This window comes from Pelophylax lessonae (genome assembly GCF_965119305.1).
Source record: "Pelophylax lessonae genome assembly, chromosome: 1".
NCBI lineage: Eukaryota > Metazoa > Chordata > Amphibia > Anura > Ranidae > Pelophylax > Pelophylax lessonae.
In genome coordinates this window covers 257520470-257542638 of record NC_138768.1, presented here as the reverse complement: position 1 = coordinate 257542638, position 22169 = coordinate 257520470, and the positions used below count along the sequence as shown (strand labels likewise).

Sequence of the window (22169 nt, the reverse complement as noted above, 5' to 3'; positions counted from 1 at the left end):
TAAAGATGGCCTAGGCTATAAAAAGATTGCCAAGATCCTGAAACTGAGCTTCAGCACGGTGGCCAAGATCATATTGCGATTTAACAGGACAGGTTACACTCAGAACAGACCTCGCCATGGTCGACCAAAGAGGTTGAATGCACGTGCTCAGCGTCATATCCAGAGGTTGTCTTTGGGAAATAGACGTATGAGTGCTGCCAGCATTGCTGCAGAGGTTGAAGGGGTGGGGGGGTCTTGCTTACAGTCAAGCACGGTGGTGGGAGTGCCATGGTCTGGGGCTGCATGAGTGCTGCCGGCACTGGGGAGCTACAGTTCATTGAGGGAACCATGAATGCCAACAAGTACTGTGACATACTGAACCAGAGCATGATGACCACTGCCTTGCTAAAGAAGCTGAGGGTAAAGGTGATGGACTGGCCAAGCACGTCTCCAGACCTAAAGCCTATTGAGCAACTGGGGGGCATCCTCAAATGGAAGGTGGAGGAGCGCAAGGTCTCTAACATCCACCAGCTTCGTAATGTCATCATGGAGTGGAAGAGGACTCCAGTGGCCACCTGTGAAGCTCTGGTGAACTCCATGCCCAGTAAGGTTAAGGCAGTGCTGGAAAAAATGGTGGCCACACAAAATATTGACACTTTTGGCCCAATTTCGACATTTTCACTTAAGGGTGTACTCACTTTTGTTGACAGCGGTTTAGAAAATAATGGCTGTACATTGAGTAATTTTGAGGGGACAGCAAATTTACACTGTTATACAAGCTGTACACTCACTACTTTACATTGTCATTTCTTCAGTGTTGTCACATGAAAAGATATAATAATATATTTACAAAAATTTGAGGGTTGTACTCACTTTGTGAGATATTGTAGGCGACAGGTTCGGACCCCTGTCATGTTTTTTAATGCCAAGTCCCAATTAGCATTATTTACACTCGCGTTTTAACCTAGTAACCCCCTAGGACACTAGGATAGAAAATGCTGGGAAAACTAATAGCTGCCACAAGAACATGAATAGAAGGGGCGTTTTTTTTCCAATGGGAACACTTGTTTCAGTGACACCTGCCCAAGCAGGTACTTCCCTCATTTTGGAGAGATCACCCTTCACTCCCTGTCCACAGGCCAAAAAAAGGAAAAAAAAATCTAGCTCTATATAAAATATAATTATGGCAGATGTTTATCTCTCTAAAAAAAAAGAAAAAAAAAAGAAAAAAAAAAGGTGAAGATATTCTGACCTATATAGGCAACACTGTGTGATTAAAGTTGGCCACACAAAGAATTAGGAGGCTAGCTGGCAGAAACGATTGCTACATATGTTAATGAAGTTTCACCCAAGCATAGGTCTGTGGGTTCTGTGGTGAACAAGGGCTTGTCATACATGGCTCAAATTTTGGTTGATTCAATCCCTGTGGGCACCCCTGGTTTGACAAAAGTCAATTGAACGATCAACTTTTGTTCAAGCAGTTGGGGGGGGGGGGTGGGAGGGGGCTGGGGGATTTTTGACTGGACAGCATCTCTATCCATTTAAACGCAGGCAACATTTGGGTATTCTGACAGCTGTTGGAGATGGCTGTCAAAATACAATAACTGCCAGCAGGAGATTCATGCATGCTGTATATAAGATGTGTATGATCAGCTTAAGCTGTAAAAGGCACACAAGGGAATCATTATGGCACAGGTGTCTACAACTTTCCCTGCATGCATTGCAGCTTCTCCTCTGCTGTTTATGTTCTAAATACTGCGTATCCCAGCATACCTTGCTGCCTGCAAGCAGTAATTCCTGTACTGAGTGACTTCACCTCCTGAAAACTACTCCTCTTAGCACCTTTGTAATTGAGAAGGCAGTCTCTGTGAATTCTGTGGCACATAAGTGAGTATTCACATAGCATAACAAATATTATGATTATTAGGATTTGACTATAAATAATAAAAACACAATGTATACATTAACATATACAGCGGGCAAAATAAGTATTGAACACGTCACCGTTTTTCGAGGTAAATATATTTCTAAAGGTGCTATTGTACATGTTGGTAACAACCCACGCAATCCATACATACAAAGAAACCAAAACAAATAAGTTTAGAAATAATAAATAATAATAATAATTGATACAGGGAAAAGTATTGCACACATGAAGAAAGGGATGTGCAAAAAGGCACGGAAAGCCAAGACACCAGCCGAAATCTATCAGTAATTAAAAACAACCCTGCCCCTTGTCAGTCCAAATTAAAATCAGCTGGTTCAGTCTCAACTGATGGCTTATAAAAAGGTGTCTTATTACCAAGGTACCACACAAGAAACGTCTCAAGATGGGTAAAAACAAAGAGCTCTCTTAAAACCTTTGCAACTTTTATTGTTACAAAACATACTAATAGAATTGGTTACAGAATAATTTCTAAACTTCTGAATGTTCCAGTGAGCACTGTTGTGGCCATAATCCAGAAGTGGAAATAACATAATTTCACCATAAACCGGCCACAACCAGAAGCTCCTCGCAAGATTTCTGACAGAGGAGTGAAAAGAATTAGAGTTGTCCAAGAGCCAAGGAACACTTATGGAGAGCTTCAGAAAGACCTGGAATTAGCAGGTACAACTGTAAAACAATAGGTAATGTGCTTAACAGCCATGGCCTGTACACACGCTCACCACACAAGACTATTGCTGAGGAAAAAGCAAGTTGAAGCTAGTTTAAAATTTTCTGCACAACATTTAGACAAGCCAGTAAAATACTGGGAGAATATAGTCTAGTCGGGCGAGACCAGAATTGAACTCTTACTTGAAATCTATGGAAAGAACTAAAGATCAGAGTTCATAGAAGAGGCCCACAAAACCTTCAAGATTATTTTGAAGACTGTGAAATAATGTCAAAATGGGCCAAAATCACACCTGAGCAATGGGCCAAAATCACAAATGAGCAATGCATTGGACTAGTTTCTCCATACTGGAGGCGTCTTGAAGCTGTCATTACCAACAAAGGATTTTGTACGAAGTATTAAATAAATTTCAGTTAGCGTGCCAATACTTTTTCCCCGTGTCACTCCAGGTGATAACACATAACTAAATTTATGAATTTATTTGTTTTGGTTTCTTTGTATGTATGGATTGCATGGATTATTACCGATATGTGGTGAACATTTCACGTCAATAGCACCTTTCCAAATATATTTATCTTGCAAAATGGTGACATGTTCAATACTTATTTTACCCGCTCTAATTTTACATTTTAGTCATTGATGCACTTTAAGGAGCTTAGTAGAACTGAATTATTTAAATTATAGGTGTTATAATGAGTAGCAGATGCACAGGATTTCTTGCCTAGAAAGCACACAACAGGTAACTGCCCATTTTAGGCCCACGATATAATGGCAATTAGCATTAAACAATAGGATCCACAGCAGCACTACATGAAAAGCTCAATCTCTGTTCAGATGGAAATTATTGTTAGTATTTTGAGTGTTATCTTAAATTCTTTTACATAGAGGACTTTATTTCCTTGGTTTTTCTTATCGCTTAACATAAAGAAAGGGAAAATGAGAAAAAAAAAAGAGTTCAGTAACAGTGGGTTAATAATCTTCAAATTGTCAAACACTACAATTAACATGACTGAAAGCTCCAGGATGGGTGCAATCACATCACATAGTATGCAAGGAACTTTTTTTTATTTTTTTTTGGTGGTGCTTAGCTTGAGTAAAAATCCTGCCACGTACATCAATGTGTCAGAATGAAATCCAGTTATCTCTCTAGCCTGTATCCCAGCTCAGATCATAACCTCTCCTCCCTCCCCTTCCAGCATCTGCACAGAAGCCAAATCCCCCTGTACTCAATTTTCACATCTCCGTAGACAAGTGGCGGATTATATACGGCTGTTTATTCCTCTCCCTCCACAATGTGAAGATCCGGTAATCGTGCTTATCCCATGTGACAGTGCTTCAAAGAGACAGCTTAGAGCATTTATTCTTTAAGGTATTTGTAACACACGAAGGAAATGGGATCCAACTGGATATCATTTTCTTTGTGGCTTTAGCTGCTGATCACAGGAGATACACATGTCACTGTAGCCTCTCTCAAGAGTTTAGATGATTTAAAGAGTAAAAAGGCAAGATACCCTTACTAGGGGTGTTTACACAGAGTCCAGAAATCTACCTGATATCTAAGTACCCATTTTACTTGTGGTCAGGTTTAGTTAATCTTGTTTGAAAGTAGAAACAGCAACAACCCAGCAAAATTCCTTTCAACAAAGTTTACACATAAACCGCTAAGAAGACTATTGTTATAACACAACCAAAAAATTGCTACTCCTTACAAAACCAACTAAAAAACAACATCAAAGCCCATTGACAATACACAAATAATAAAATTAGTTACAGAGAACTGTTGAAAAAATTTCAACAAGGCATCACAAAAGGAGTCCAAATGATGCTGGCGCAAAACAGTAAGAAAACACTAGCAGACCTTACTAGGTGGACTGAGGAGTGACTGACGTCCAAGAGCCTCTTTAAGGACAAACACCCTAAATTTAACAGATAAGGTGAGTCTCCTACCAAGTAGGGGAATCTTGAAACATGACCAAAGGGAAAAAAAATGAGGATCGACCTGATGATCCAGACCAGGATGGAGAAGGTAACTGCCAGGTGGGAATAACTCCACACAGAACACTGGGAATAACCTCTCAGGAATAATGGGTCCCAAAAGGAACCCAATACAAAAAACAGGTCCAGGCACGAAAGACCATCTGGTCTATATAGGAAGGTCAGAGACCGAACATCTTAATCCCTAGGGCCAAGGAGATAAAACTATGTAACGAAAGGTGGTTTTCTAGCCAGACAACAAAACTCACTAAGTGAGGTACACCAGAAATTGTATGGTATAAGAACAACCCAATAGCACATGAACAGAATCTGAGCCAGTTGAAAACTAAAGGGTCAATTTCACTAAGCCAATGTGACAGAAGGAAGAGGGTGCATTAATAAAAACTATAATGTCCTCTCTGATACCCCTAGGTGACACTGGGGCCTGCAGAAGAATGCTGTGGGAGAACAGATCCAGGAGCCTACTGATTTCCCCAGGTCCAGCAAAGTAAAGCTGTGAATTGTTGGATAGGGATCTTAGGCTGGCCATACATTATACAATTTTCCTTTAGATTTACCAAACCATATATTATGAGGTCAAACTTAAACACTTTTATTTTGTTTGTAATCAAGCAGGCTCTTACTTGACATAGTTGAAGGTAAATCTAATCTAGGAAATTGTAAAAGAAAACGGCATAATGTATGGCCAGCTTAAGTAGATATCCTAAGAGCATTTGCTGGATTGTGGGCAGGACAAAGCAGGATATCTGGAAAGCTTTTCTCAGAAGTTGGCTAATCAGCTAAGGAGGGAGGATCAATCAGTGAAGAGGTCCGATGAAGATATCTAGACATACACTGTCTCCAGCAAAGAATACCTGCAGCAAGAAACTAGGGGCTTCCATATGCTTACAATCCAGGGACACATACCTCTCCTCTTGGAGAAGATGCTACTGGTTGAGGAGAACTAAAGTCCTCTGAAAACCCTCCTCTTCAGAGAAGCCTATCCTACCCACACCTAACAACCCTACCTCCATTTTCTTCATCAGTCCATCCCCCGTGGTTTTTGCCTTTTGTTTCACTTGACCCTCCCTTCTAGATTGTAAGCTCTAACGAGCAGGGCCCCCTGATTCCTCCTGTATTGAATTGTATTGTCTTTCTTACATTGTAAAGCGCTGCGCAAACTGTTGGCTCTATATAAATCTTGTATAATAATAATAATAATAAAAATATGAGTACAGCTAATACTCTTAGCATAGTCTAGCACAGGGGTCAGGTACCTCTCGCTGCTGCAAAGAGAACAGCTACTTCTTACTGGAGGCGATGGTACTGTAGCACCTAAATTCATCCAATGAGGTCTGGATATGGTCTCAAAAGTCAGGCTTATGAAATATAGATCTGGATAGCTGCTATGTAGAAGCCAGCTCAAGCAGTGATACAGCAAAAAATCTTGACTGAAAAGTAGGAGAAATCTACATATAAAAAATAGGCTGGTTTATGATATTTCTGTTTGGCAGTGTCTTGACAATATCAGAATCCCTATGTTGCTCAATTTACTCCAATAAATGGATTTTGCAGTGAATACAAAAATCTTCAAAATTTTCAACCAGTAGCCACATGCATGCTTGTACATAACCAGACTGTGTCTGAATTCCTGTGTCCCTCGATGGATGAGAATGATTATCAATCACTTTGGGAGAAAAAATTGACTAGGCTGACAGCTTTAATTATGTGGAATAGACATGTGGTGTTTAACAGTGGTATTACAGGAATTCAGGGGATGCAAAATTATGTTCAGTGAGGGAAATGATTTTGGAACTAATTAACAAGCAAGGACCATAAAGACATGGATGAGCGCATTTAGGGTGGAGAAACTTTACTGGCCTTCACAGAGTCCTGACCTCAACCTGATAGAACACCTTTGGGATGAACTAGAGCGGAGACTGCGAGCCAGGTCTTCTTGTCCAACATCAGTGCCTGACCTCACAAATACACTTCTGGAAGAATGGTCAAACATTCCCATAGACACACTCCTAAACCTTGTGGACAGCCTTCCCAGAAGAGTTGAAGCTGTTATAACTGCAAAGGGTAGGCCAACTCAATATTGAACCCTACAGACTAAGACTGGGATGCCATTAAAGTTTATGTGCATGTAAAGGCAGGCACCCCATATTTTTTTGTAATATAGAGATAGATAGATAGATAGATAGATAGATAGATAGATAGATAGATAGATAGATAGATAGATAGATAGATAGATAGATAGATAGATAGATAGATAGATAGATAGATAGATAGATAGATAGATAGATAGATAGACAGACACACACCTGTTTTTTTAAATATGTCTAACCTCTTGAACACTTACCTAAAACTGCAATCTAGTGCACACATCTTCATTCCTATAGTCTGTAGTATGAAAGTCTGTATTTACCACATGACATCCTGGTGACACAGACACTGCCCATTGACTGGAGGAAGAGGCCATCCCCAAGGCATAACTGGAGCCCTTACATTAGACGACCAAAAAATGCACTGTTCTAATGCTCCTAATCACTGATATCAGTCAACGTTAAATAAAATGAACTGGTGCAGATTGTATACAACCGCTTGTCAGGCCACAATATGCTACAGAAAAATGGCAACTGACTGCACTCAGGACGCCGACTCACTGTGATCAAAACAAAACCAGGTAACGTTAGCTCTGCTCTTCATCCACAGGAGAAATCCTTCCTCTGTGGATGGAGAGCAGAGCTAAAGTCATCCTACAGTACCTGGTTTAGTTTTGGTTACAGTGAGTCTATGTCCTGAATGCAATCGGTGGCCATTTTTCTGGAGCTTTTACAATGTCATGAAGTCTTCCATTGTAATTTCAGGACAAGGGGGTAGATATAAGATCCATCCGCAGAAATGCAGGGAAAATTTCAGGTCTTTGGTTGCCATTACTAGAAGAGGTGATGCAGGGGATGTGACAGTTTTTCTGGGTACTTTTTAAAAAGTAAACCCTAAAAAGTGGGTGGGTGGCGGTCAGAATCAAATTATGTTCTTTAACAGAGTTGTGCTTTACATTTACTGAACTTATATTTACTGCTAGAATGTGCTATAAAATATAAACAAGCTTTTAATAACTTTTAATTTTTATTAACATGGAAAAGTAACTACTAATGTGTATTATAAAAGCTGCAAGTAAAAAGAACTTTAGGAATAAAAAGTAAAACACGATGTTGGAAAATGACTGCAGGAATTAAAGGGTTAGTAAAGTATTCGAGTTTTAAAGCATCTAAATTTTGAAGCCCTTTCTTTTCATTAAAGAAATGAAAAACATGTGACCATTAAAATGACTACAAACAACAGATAGATGTACAGGATTCATTATGCTGTTCTGCTTCTTTTTCTCTCTTTCTCTTTTGTTCTCTTAGATCTCCCTTCCTCTTCAAGGTTTTGCCATACGAAAGCCCTGTACCACTGATGAGCAGTGAGGGATACAGGTTTGCTTTGAAACTCTCATGTATAAGCAGAGGAACAATTGTCAAGGAAGAATCTTTTCTTCCACATCACACTGCTTGATCTATCTCCGAGTTTCAGCTTCTCATTAGTCCCTGATTTGGGGCCTTTTCGCTATACTAAAGCCTATCAGATGTCAAGCCCACTGCTACCATGTGAAAATCAGGCCAACAGCAGATTCTGCTGCACGAAGCTGGAAAGAATGAAAGGCTCCTACTGACTAAGGATAATAAAAGCACTTGTAAGGAAACAATATACATCACAACAAGAGATGTGGATGTGTAGGATGGCATAAAAATGAATTTTTCTCAAAGGAGACCAAATAATTTCTCACCCAAAATAGTGTTTTTGGTTGTGGATGAGGTAAATGGGGGAAGGGTGTGCTAAAAATACACTTCTCTACAATATGTGGCCCAGCATGAAACTCCAACATCCTGAATTTACCCTGGTAACATTCTGCTCACTGCAGACTGCGCTGTTGTTTTGGACAATAACCTTGTTTTTTTTGGAACCAAGATGCTGGTAGTCTTTTTCACAGGCTTTTTGATTATAAAACCGGTAAAAAGACCCCCTCCTCCAATCCTTAACCTTAAAGTGACCAAAGTGTCACTTGTATACAAAAGCATACGCAAGAGGCAACATACTTGCGTTTCCGGCAGTTGGTGTAATGAAAACTGCCATTTTGCCGCTCCCCAGATACTGCTGCAAATATTTAACACCTCTGGGTATGGAACACCTGCTCTCCAGCTATACGCTGTGGTTTTACACTTTAGCTTGTATCCCACTACAGGATGTATGAGACGGTGGGAAGAAGCAAAACATGCAGGAGGGAAAACAGTATTCGACCCTCCACAAGGTTGGAAACTTGCAGAGGCCAAGAAGCAGCAAAGCAGTGGCATATCAGAACATGAGCCACCAGAAAGGTAATTATAGTCACTCTTATATTAATAGGTATACCAAGTATACAAGTGACCCTATGGTCACTTGACCCTGACCTTAAGCTACCCACTCACACTTAACCCTTCTTTTATCCATGCACTAAAACCTAACCCTTCAATTTCAATGAACTTAGTTCAGAAAAAAAACCTTAACCTACATTTAGCACATAACCCTTACAGTAAATGAACACTTAAAATGAAACCCTAAGGCTTAGCCATAAAATGTAACCTAACAAAGTAGACTCTCAAATAAGCCTATTCTTTACTAGGGATGCACCGATCCGACTTTTTTGCATCCGATACCGATACCTGGCGTTGTGAAATCGCCGATACCAATACCGGAACCGATCCGGAGCTACACACAAAGCAAGCGGCTGCAGTACAGAGCAAAGCCGCTGCTTCATGTGTATGGCTCCTCCATTCACAGGCGGAGTGCATCTGATATCACTCCGCCTGTGAGCCGGACCTATACAGGAAGTAGCGGCTCCCATCCCATACTACTACTGCACCTAGTAAGGGATGGCTGAGTCGTTACCAAGCAAAAACCCTAACATTAGTAGACTTTAGTTAGAACATTTTCATTCTAAAAACATTTGTTCAATATTCTAATCATTAGTAGGGTCTAACTGATGTCCGTTTTCAATGGCATTGAGGAGAAAATTCAAAGGAACAGGACGGAAACATTTTCTCAAATTTCTAGGAGTGAATGTCATTTTCATTTGGGAAAATCATTCAATCCAAAAATCGAATGTAAAAAACTACTTTCTAACAACATTGGTCATGTCATGGAGTGTACTGATTACAAATTTTGTACGAATGTTCATACAAAAATCTACTAATCTGTGGCCAGCTTGTAAATCCCTTCTAATGCATACTTTGCTTATAGTTATTGAAACTATACATCTATCCTGGGCCAGGATTAATGACAAAACTACACTGTCACTAAGCTAAACTAATGCCTCGTACACACGCATCGATAGTTGGCCGTGAATTTTCGGCCAACGTCCGATCGGCCGATTTTCGGCTTAATAGTATGATGCTTTCGACAACCGACTCCGACTTTTCGGCCGAAAAAAATCTGGTGTGCATGCTATAAAATTTTTGTTGGCTGTCCACAGAACGGCTGATTTTCCGTCAGTCAGTACAGATTTCAGCAGACAAAAATCTGATGAGCAAGACTGGGCATGCTCAGAGAAGAAAAAACACACGGAAAGTAAACCAGCACATGACATCACTTTTGAAGTTGGTTTTTGTTGGCCGAGAAAATTCGTGTGCAGTCTAGAGCACATTTCAACCAACACAACAACACTGGACAAAAGACGGCCGATCGGTCGGCCGATAATCGTTGCGTGTGTACGAGGCATAAGTCTTTACTGAGATGCCAGAGCCAAATAATCACTTGTTTGCATTTGAAATGATTGCTTATTAAACTCAATTAGGCAACACTAGATAGTATCTTAAAAATAAAAGAATCAGATCATCGAAGGCGCTGTACAGCACTGGATCTTCACACACGTTAACCAGAGTTTTACACTAAACTCCCATCATCATCCATCCAACATGGAAGTCCTTACTTTGGCTTGAGATATTCTTTAGACGTGGCCTGCTAACTATTACTTACACGATCACAGAAAGACATATCCACAATTAGCATTATGCTACAAAAAGAACCATGTGACATACTCCGCAAACAAATACAGTTTACACCTTAACAGATGATGTACTGTAGGTAAACAAACTGCAAAACATAGGTTCATTTCTAGTAAACAGCAACATCAAAATAAGAACAATCCTAGTTTACTTTTAAGCTTTCAAGTAAACACATTTAAATAAATGCAAGCAACATGCAACATTTTTCAACTGCATTGTATCCGCTTTGATCAAGGTAAAATGAATCTGTGGTTTTCCATGCAGGGCAAATGCAACTGCTTATACCTAACTTTCCTTTCACTGCCCAGCTGCTTCATTCAGTGCTAGATGGGATAAGAATTGCCTGGTCAAGAAGAGCATTTTACTCTCCTTCACACAAGACACCACTGGAGTTTGGCGAACGGCCACTTAGGCATCAGTGCTGCCACAGGGGGTAGGTTGAGACCAGCCACTTAGGCATCAGTGCTGCCACAGGGGGTAGGTGAGACCTGCCACTTAGGCATCAGTGCTGCCACAGGGGGTAGGTGAGAACTGCCACTTAGGCATCAGTGCTGCCACAGGGGGTAGGTGAGAACTGCCACTTAGGCATCAGTGCTGCCACAGTGGGTAGGTGAGACCTGCCACTTAGGCATCAGTGCTGCCACAGGGGGTAGGTGAGACCTGCCACTTAGGCATCAGTGCTGCCACAGTGGGTAGGTGAGACCTGCCACTTAGGCATCAATGCTGCCACAGGGGGTAGGTGAGACCTGCCACTTAGGCATCAGTGCTGCCACAGGGGGTAGGTGAGACCTGCCACTTAGGCATCAGTGCTGCCACAGGGGGTAGGTGAGAACTGCCACTTAGGCATCAGTGCTGCCACAGGGGGTAGGTGAGAAGTGCCACTTAGGCATCAGTGCTGCCACAGGGGGTAGGTGAGAAGTGCCACTTAGGCATCAGTGCTGCCACAGTGGGTAGGTGAGATCTTCCACTTAGGCATCAGTGCTGCCACAGGGGGTAGGCGAGACCTGCCACTTAGGCATCAGTGCTGCCACAGGGGGATAGGTGAGACCCGCCACATAGGCATCAGTGCTGCCACAGGGGGGTAGGTGAGACCCGCCACATAGGCATCAGTGCTGCCACAAGGGGTAGGTGAGACCCGCCACATAGGCATCAGTGCTGCCACAAGGGGTAGGTGAGTCCGGACACTTAGGCCTCAGTGCTGCCACAGGGGGTAGGTGAGACTAGCCACTTAGGCATCAGTGCTGCCACAAGGGGTAGGTAAGAAGAGTCCCCAGCCCTGTGTAAATTCCAACTAGGATTGACTTGGAGACAGCATAGGGAGCAGCGGAGGGCAAAGGGAAGGTAAGTATAACATGCTCGAATTTAAAGCTGTATTCCAGGCAAATTGTTTGTTCCCATGCAGTGAGGCTGTACCCACACTGCTTGGGTTAACTGCTCGTTTTTGTCTAGGGGATTGGAGAGCCGAGATATAGTTGCCCAATCATCCTAGCCTAAGATTGGTGCCTGCAGCTCCTGCGTTCTAGCAATCTTGTGTGGTTGAATGTTCCTGAAATCATCACATCCATAGAATGGGTCTAGACGCGAAGATGTTCAAAACAGTCCACCGCTGCATGTGGTGGTGCGCCGTTTTCCAGGGGATCGAAGGTTTCAGTAAGTATAGCTCTGTGTTCACCCCTAGACAAAATGAGCAGTTAAACATCGCATTGGAGGCACAGCCCCATTACATGGGGAAAAACTTTTTTTTAGACTGGAGTTGGGTTTTTAAAGTGTACATGTGCTCTGCCCTGCATAGGCAATGCAAATACTCACTTAAAGGCCAAGTTCACCTTTTAGAACATGTAAACACATGTAACATGAAACATATTCCAGTACCTCTAGCTGCAGCCCCCCCATCCTTAACCTCCCCTATCCCGTGCTGTCACATTTTGAAAACAACGCAGCTGTGGAGCTCTGCCCACACAGCTGTACCATTCCATCACAGGAATCTGTGAATAAATAAACTACAAGTTCTATCTTCCACCATGGCAGATGGCTTGCAGTTCTCAATGGTGAGCACTCTCGTAATTCACTGATACTTTCTCCAGCTTTCAAACAGAAAGACTGTATAGAGGTATGGGCAGAAAGCTGTAGGAAGAGTCTGCAGGAGCCTGTCATTGCACACGCAATCTGCTGATTGTGAGTGCAATGCTCTACAGGCGTCCGAGAAGAAAATAAATGCATTTTTTTTTTACCTGAAAAAAAAAAAAAAAAAACAGGTGCATTTGTTTTTTAAGGTGAGCTTAGCCTTTAAAAGCATGCAGACACATTCACTATATAAAATGTACTATGACAGAATATATGCAATACCAATAGGTTATACTTTTTTTTTTTCTTTTTTGAGGATATGTTTAGGCTTTATTAACAACCTCAAATGTTTAGAAGTCTTATTTTTGGTTTGCAAAAAAGTGATGGAATATTAATTTACATTTATAGCTCCTTAGCTTAGAACTGCCTATTTCTCACTCATGAACATTCTTTCCTGATGGAAGTTGGACCAATCACACAAGAATAGCTCCTTGGTTTTAACAGCAAAGATGTAATTTATTGAGCAAGAGGAAATGCAAGGAGAAAAATGACTTACTGAGTAGCCGTGTCCTGAAAGTGATTGAGCTGAGCTCTGTGGAGGAAAAAGAGGACGATCAACAAGGCATAGAATTTGTTCCCCAACCCTGAACAATTTCTTTTTCCATTTACCTTCAAAAAAAAGTTGCGCTGCAGGCAGTACCACTTCGCACCAAAATAGGCAAAATAGAAGGTTAGCAGTTATATAATCGTGTTGTCCGTTTCAATAAACAGAAACAAATGGAAGCAAGAGCTGATACATGTATATACATTATATCATTCAGTTGCACAGCTTTCTAATGATTAGGCAAGTATACAAGGCTACAGTTAAATTAATTCATAGATTAAATACAGAGTAGACAAATATACTTTCTAATACTTTTGAATCTTTCTTCATACTAGCCTCTTATAATCCCCTGCACACAGCATTCATACTGATTAAAGAAGGGACAGCACCATAAGCCTATTAGACTTTACTGCACAGTACAGTCCTGTGTTGTGTTTGCTGATTGGAGGAGAGATCACAGAACTGGTATTTCTTAACTGTCCAATAACAGTCTTGGCCAAGCTGTATTTCTTTAACTGTAGAAAAAGTAAAAGATCAGGCAATCATATAGTGTCTGGCAAGGGATTCCCGGATTAGAAAATTGGCATAACCAAATTACATTTTGTGTAGGTAAGACAGCTCCCACATAGGTATTTCAGGTATTTTAGTTGTTTTTCCACAGTTTGACTCGAAAAGGTTCACAAATAACTACAGTGCATTCATGAAGTATTCAGACCCCCCTTCACTTTTCCTCATTAATCCGCACTGAGTAGCCCATAATGATAAAGTAAAAACATAATTTTAGAAATGTCTGTGAATTTATTAAAAAGAAAAAAAAATGAAATGTCCTTACTGAAAGTTTCCAGACCCTTTACTCGAGCACCTTTGGCAGCAATTACATCTAAAGCCTCGTACACACGCGTCGAAAATTGGCAGGGAATTTTCGTCCAACGACCGATCTGCCGATATTCGGCTTGTTAGTATGATGTTTCCGACAACCGACTCTGACTTTTCGGCCGAAAAAAAATCTGGTGTGCAGGCTATAAAATTTTTGTCTGCCATCAAAACACGGCCGTTTTCGTGCAGTCAGTACAGATTTTGACAGGGAAAAATCTAATGAGCAAGTCTGGGCATGCTCAGTGAAGAAAGAACACAAAGAAAGCTGACCAACACATGACATCACTTCTGAAGTAGATTTTTGTTGGACGAGAAAATTCCTGTGCAGTCTAGGCACATTCCAACCAACAAAACACAACTCTGGACAAAAGTCGGACGATCGGTCGGCCGATAAGCGTTGCGTGTGTACGGGGCTTAAATCTTATTGGTTAGACACAACAAACTTGTACACCTGGATTGGGAGATTTTTTGTCTTCTTCTTTGCAAATCCTCTCAAGCTAAGTCAGGTTCGATGGGGATCGCTGGTGAACAGCCATTTTCAGGTCTCTTCAGAGGTATTCAATAGGATTCAAGTCAGGGCTCTAGCTGGGCCACTCTAGATTCAGTTGTGCCAAAGCCACTCCTGTGTTGTCTTGAGTACTGAAGAACAGGTTATCTCTGAGGATTTCTCTGTATCCAACTCTCAACCCTGACTAGTCTCCCAGTCTCTGCTGCGATGCTGCCACCACCATGCTTCACATTTGGGATGGTGTTGGGCAGGTAATGAGTGGTGGCTGGTTTTCTCCAGGCATAACGCTTAGAATTGAGATCAAACAAATTAATCTTAGTTTCATCAGACCAGAGAATCTTGTTCCTAACAGTCTGAAAGGTGCTTTTTTGCAATCTCCAAGATGGAGGACAGGCTTCCGTCTAGCCACATAACTGTAAAGTCCAGATTGGTGGAGGGCTGCAGTGATAGTTTTTCTTCTGGAACATTGTCTCATTTCCACACAGAATTTCTGAGACTCAGTCAGAGTGGCCATCAGGTTCTTGGTCACCTCTCTTACTAAGGCCCTTCTCCCTGGATTGCACAGGGAGTCCTGGTTGTGCCAAACTTCTTCCATTTGAGAATAATGGAAGCCACTGTGCTCTTGGGAACCTTCGGTGCACCGGATTTCTTTTATAGCCTTCCCCATATCTGTAAATTTAGGAACCCAATAGGTTCCAAACCCACGGAAATCAATACCCAAAAAAACGAACTACAATAAAGAGCTGCGTGTTGTAAAGTGTATAAAACACGTATACCGTGGAAGGAAACAAAGAAACTGCACAACATAAAATACATATCACCATGGTGAATAGACAAAAAATAAATACATCTTCATTGCGAGTATAAAAATACATAAAAATTGTGAAGTCGAAATATAACCCTATACGTGAATAGCGTTCTCAGTGACTATAGGAAAGGTTCCTATTCCACCAGCATGCAGATGCACTATGCACTCCCCAGACTTAATTGACCCCTATTACAGGGAGTCAAATTGCGCATATGGGAAAATCCAAGATGTTTAAATGAAGATGTATTTATTTTTTTGCCTATTCACTATTGTTTATTCACTATGGTGGTATGTATTTTATGACGTAAGAGCGCAGTTTCTTTTTTTCTTTTCCCCATATCTGTGCTTTGAAATAAGCTTGTCTCGGAGCTCTGCAGACATTTTCTTTTGACCTCCTGACTTTTGCTCTGATACAGTATGCATTGTCAGCTGTGAGGTCTTTTATAGAGAGGTGTGTGCCTTTCCAAATCATGCCCAATCAATTTATTTTACCACAGATGGACTTCAATAAAGCTGTAGAAACATCTCAGCAACGATCAAGAGAAATGGAAGGCACCTGAGCTAAAGTGTTATTTCAAAGGGTCTGAATACTTAGGTCAATCTGATATTTAAGTTTTTCCTTTTTCATACATTTGCAAACATTTCTAAATTACTGTTTTCACTTTGTCATTATGGGGTACTGAGTGTAGAATAATGGGAAAAAAAACCATTTAAACAACTGAAGTTTTAAGCTGCAACATATCAAAATTTAAAAGTAAAGGGGGTCTGAATACTTTAAAGAATGCACTGTATATAAAAATATATACAGTATCTCACAAAAGTGAGTACACCCAACACATTTTTGTAAAAATGTTATTATATATTTTCATGAGACAACACTGAAGAAATGCAACTTTGCTACAATGTAAAGTAGTGAGCGTACAGCTTATATAACAGTGTAAATTTGCTGTCGCCTCAAAATAACACAACACACAACCATTAATGTCTAAACCGCTGGCAACAAAAGTGAGTACACCCCTAAGTAAAAATGTCCAAATTGAGCCCAATAAGCCATTTTCCCTCCCCGGTGTCATGTGACTTGTTAGTGTTACAAGGTCCCAGATGTGAATGGGGAGCAGGTATGTTAAATTTGGTGTGATCGCTCTCACGCTCTACTACTGGTCACTGGAAGTGCAATATGGCACCTCATGGCAAAGAACTCTGAGGATCTGAAAAAAAGAATGGTTGCTCTACATATAGATGACCTAGGCTAGAAGATTGCCAAGACCCTGAAACTGAGCGGCAGCATGGTGGCCAAGACCATACAGCAGTTTAACAGGCCAGGTTCCACTCAGAACAGGCCTCTCCATGGATGACTAAAGAAGTTGAGTGCTCGTGCTCAGCGTCATATCCAGAGATGGTCTTTGAGAAATAGACGTATGAGTGCTGCCAGCATTGCTGCAGAGGGTGAAAGGGTGGGGTGACTCAGCCTGTCAGTGCTCAGACTATACCTGGCACGCTGCATCAAATTGGTCTGCATGGCTGTCATCCCAGAAGGAAGCCTCTTCTAAAGATGATGCACAAGAAAGCCGCAAACAGTTTGCTGAGGACAAGCAGGATAAGGACATGGATTACTGGAACCATGTCCTGCGGTCTGATGAGACCAAAATAAACGTATTTAATTCAGATGGTGTCAAGGCTGTGTGGTGACAACCAGGTGAGGAGTACAAAGACAAATGTGTCTTGCCTACAGTCAAGCATGGTGGTGGGAGTGTCATGGTCTGGAGCTGCATGAGTGCTGCCGGTACTGGGGAGCTATAGTTCATTGAGGGAACCATGAATGCTAACATGTACTGTGGCATACTGAAGCAGAGCATGATCCCCTCCCTTCGGAGACTGGGCCACAGGCCAGTATTCCAACATGATAACAACCCCAAACACACCTCCAAAATGACACTGCCTTGCTAAAGAAGCTGAGGGTAAAGGTGATGGACATGTCTCCAGACCTAAACCCTATTGAGCATCTGTGGGGCATCCTCAAATGGAAGGTGGAGGAGCGCAAGGTCTCTAACATGCACCAGCTCCGTGATGTCATCATGGAGGAGTGGAAGAGGACCCAAGTGGCAACCTGTGAAGCTCTGGTGAACTCCATATCCAAGACCGTTAAGGCAGTGAAGGAAAATAATTGTGGCCACACAAACTATTGACGCTTTGTGCCCAATTTCGACATTTTCACTTAGGGGTGTACTCACTTTTGTTGCCAGCAGTTTAGACATTAATTGCTGTGTTGAGTGATTTTAAGGGGAAAGCAAATTTACACTGTTATACAAGCTGTGCACTCACTACTTTACATTGTAGCAAAGTGTAATTTCTTTAGTGTTGTCACATAAAAATATATAATAAAATATTTACAAAAATTTGAGGGGTGTACTCACTTTTGTGAGATACTGTATATTTATGAAAAACATATATCAATCAATCAAATTGTCCTTGAAAAGTAACAATTAGATCAACAGAATATCTTAATACAACCCTGCACAACTCCCCAAAACCTGTCAACTTATACCATACAATATGTTACAATAGCCTATTGCAGGCTGAACTAGTGAAGTCACTTGTTGGACAAATCACCATGGATGGACAAATCTGCAGAGCCAGGTATTGAATTTTGACAGCCCTGTGGGTGCTGATTGGATCCAATCGCTGTTCAGCTGAGAATTTTCCACTTGGCTCCTTCGAAAAAAATCTATTTGAAAAGGTTACTGTTGTGGAAGTGGGTATTGCAGATGCACCGTAATTCCAGGGTGCAAGGCCAACTTTACTCAAAAGCAAATATTGCTTTCTAATTTCCCACACCTCAGTTAGAAGCTAACAAACTATTGTCAGCTATCACAAGCTATGTTGTGTCCGTGTCCTGAACATGGTTGAGTAAGAAATGCAGCTTTACAGCCGAGGGTTCTAACATATTATCTTTGCGGAACAAGAGCTCTTATGCCCATCTCTCTTTCCAAGCTAAGGGATGTCAATCCCCAGAAAGCCTCTTTAGGCACAACTTTGTCAAGGTTCTGATCTTTTATCTTGATCACTTTTATCTCACTCCTCTTCACTCTTACCTAATTTCCCCTCCTCAGTTCCTACCCCTTCTTTTCTACTTCCCTTCTTTCCCATCCTCTCCCTCCCCCATTTATAAAACACTAACCTTTACACTAACCCAATCCCTTTGTACTACCTTTGTATATGCTTTGAACTACCCTGCATACTCTGACCCGGTTCAGGTGAGTGCACCATGGGCATGCCTTTGGCAACCCCTACCCTTTCTTTACATCCAGCCGGGAACAATGTAGGTATGTATATGTCCTACCTTGAAGATCCCAGTGGAAGCTGGAAAACACTGTAGTATGCACCACTATCACAGTGATCACTGCTAGCTTCCAGGTGCCCTTATTCTTATGGAACACAAGAGATAATTCGCTCGGCCATTCAAATAATACATAATGTTCTCTAATTGGACAAGGTGGTAATCGTGACCTCACCACCTTGCCACTCCACCACATCTAATCAGAAAACACTTTGCATTCTCTGCCAGTGGCCAAAGAAAACCCCAACAGCAGGAACTCCATGACATTTCCTTCTGCTGTATTGCAGCTGAAGATAGAACAATTGAATGGTAGAGAACAAAGGCAGAAACCACTTTAGGAAAAATGGAGGCTCTAGGCCTTAAAACCGCCTTAATCATTGTGTAAGACTAAGTAGGGCTCTATATAATAGAAGGCTGTCAGCTTAGAAAGACATGCCACAGGTGAAGGCAATAGGGAAAGTATCCTTGTGCGTGAGAGAGAAAGTGAAATATCCCTGATGAGTTCAATAGGTAGTTTTAGAGAAACTCAGATTCAAATCCAAAGTATAACAATCTTAAGTCACAGATGGCTGAACAGGAAAAAACCTCATGAGACATACCCTGAAAAAAAGTATTAACCAAAGAATGAGACCTAGCACTCTTTTGAGTAGAGGAAGTGCTCTTTGATGGTACTCTGGGTATTTCCTGGGATAAATGTTTCTTTCCTTGCAAACCTGTTGGTAAACCTTGCATGAGATAGACTTACTAGTTTAGAACAGTGTGGGAATTTACAAATTAGGGACCCTTGTCTCTCAAGTCCAGGGCGTTAAACAGCCATATCTTAAAAGCCAAAAGCAACTGTGAAACTGGGTGGTACCACAGGGTGTCTGCCAGAAGTTTGAGCAGATTGGAGTACTGCACTTCTGGGTGTAGGAACCATTCTTCCTAGTTGTTGGCTGAGGTAGTCTACCTGCCAATTATCCATATGTGGTATGTGAAGGGCAGGCAAAGAAGGTGAAGTTTTGCCCAGTCTTATAATCCCCTCTACTGTTTTTGCTGTTGCAATACTTTTGGTCACATTAACCCCCACAATGTTCAGTCCAGCGGGTTCCAAAACTATAGACGAGGAAACACAGATCAGAAAAGCAACGTAAAAAGCTGAGCTCAACAGAATGCAGAAGAGGTTTTGAATATTATATATATATATATATATATAAAATGACTATTAAAAATGGGAATTGAGTGGAGAGTAGTTATCTGTCCGAGAAGGCTACTGGCACAATCCCCTATGAATTAAATGGCAAAAGTCAACCAGACCTCACAGGTGAACCCTGAGGATGAGGGGAGCAGGGATTTTAGTGTGCCAAAGAATGCCAGTTAGATAAAATACAAATTATAAAAATATAAATTTTATTTAAGACAAGATGATAAAAATTTGATAAAATTTTCATATGATGTTTTTATCATCTCGTCTTAAATAAAATGTATATTTTTATGATTTTTAATTTTATCTAACTGGTATTCTTGGGCACACTAAAATCCCCATCTTCCTCATCCACAGGGTTCACCTGTGAGACCTGCTTTACTGTCGCAGACTATTAAAAATGTTAAAATTTGTTCAGTGAGAAAAGATGTCTATCCTCCTAGAATACTAACAAAAAACTGAAGCATTACGGGAGTAGTAGGGGTTATATCTGGTTGGTCGACAGCTCTTTTGCTTGCCAGTGTTGAATTCCTCTGTAGGCAGCAGTATCCCCCAATTTACAGGGCTGCCACTATGTTAGCTGGAGCTAACACTCTAATTGGTTATATCATCATGGTCCTTAAGGGCCTGCCATATGCAGTTCTCATTAAGGTGAGCACATCCTCCATGGTAAATCTACGCATAAATATTAATCCAAGCATTACACACAGGACAAGCATATATCAATGGAACCACATATCACCATATCAAGTCCCACTCGTTAAAAACACACCAATGGAACAAGCAGCGCACTGCCATTAGCATGCTACCAATCTCATTAGTCCATAGCCCCTAGTCCATCTCTGGAGCGAGGGTGGCTATGTTCCTACATACAGTAGAACCATGGAGAACAAATGGCAGCAAAAAAAAAAATACTTTGGAGGAGGCTGAGAGCAATAGAAAATAGATTTTTTTTTTTTTAAAACCAGGGTTTAGTGTCACTTTCAGGACTGGCAAACTGCAATAGATGACGTTTTTGGGTTTAGATATACTAAGCATGGCCCACAACTGGCCATATACATTAAAACTGGTCCACATGAAACAACTTGACCTTATACTAGAACACCAAATCTAAAAAAAAATGTCCATACAAACATATGATCAGAATGTTACCATCTAGACATTCTGAGTCAGAACTAACAGAATTTTCTTATTTTTATATAATTTTATGTCTTGTCAGGATGGATGAATACATATTAGCAGCAACAGTACATGTAGACTCATCAGCAATTCACATTTGGCAGTTGACTGGTTCTCAATCAAGTAGATCATGAACCTCAGGGGCATATCTAATAGGTTCAATATTAGCTGTGCTTTTCATTACAAAACATAACATAACAATGTCTGGAATAATAAGAGACCATATATAAAATAGATATTAGTATTTTTTAATTTTTTCAAAAATACAATAAATTGTTTTGAAATTATATATATATATATATATATATATATATATATATATATATATATACACACACACACACACACACACACACACATACATATAGTTAGGGGGTTACTGGCTATATCTGTGCCTTTTATTTCAAATTGGAATAGCATTATTTGTGGGTAAAGGGGAATAACATTAGATGTCTTTAGTATAAGTAGTGTCATTCCTTTTTTTTTTTTTGTTCCAAACAATAAGTAGTCATTCCTATTTTGTCAGATTACAGGGGTGGCCTGCGTGCATAATAATATATTCAAAAATCTGACCATATGAAATTTTGGGATTGATAGTGTCGTATGAGTTCTACCCAGAAAGATTAAATATTATTGAACAAATTCAGAGAATTTGGAAGTAAACCTGAATTAACAGGCTACAATCAAGCAATATATATCATCTATACGTTTACTTAGATATGGCAGAGAAACAATTTTAGCAATCAAGGAGAAGCCAAGGTAATCTGGTAAAATACAAGCGTTCTATGTATCAGAACAAACCTACATGTAGAAATTGAGGAAAAAGACTGCAGTGGTCTATGGCAGTGACAGAGTTAAGCTCAGCATACGTGTGAATAATGCAGCTGCATTTCCTATTTTTCCCTGGTGAGTCAGAGGCGCACGGTGCACCTGCCAACCTTTCCTGCTAAGCC

At 40.8% G+C, this 22169-nt stretch overlaps 1 protein-coding gene across 9 annotated transcripts in view; it reads right to left on the bottom strand.

Moving 5' to 3' along the window:
* Positions 1-22169, bottom strand: part of FBRSL1 (fibrosin like 1) — a 694572-nt gene that overhangs the window by 368589 nt on the left and 303814 nt on the right. For 8 of the 9 annotated variants that reach the window (XM_082244088.1, XM_082244093.1, XM_082244090.1 and 5 more), the window contains exon 4: positions 13278-13313. The exons of the other annotated variant lie outside the window; for it this stretch is intronic. In XM_082244088.1, the coding sequence (XP_082100214.1) occupies positions 13278-13313 (36 nt within the window). The remainder of the gene's footprint in view (positions 1-13277; positions 13314-22169) is intronic. 9 annotated transcript variants of the gene reach the window in all.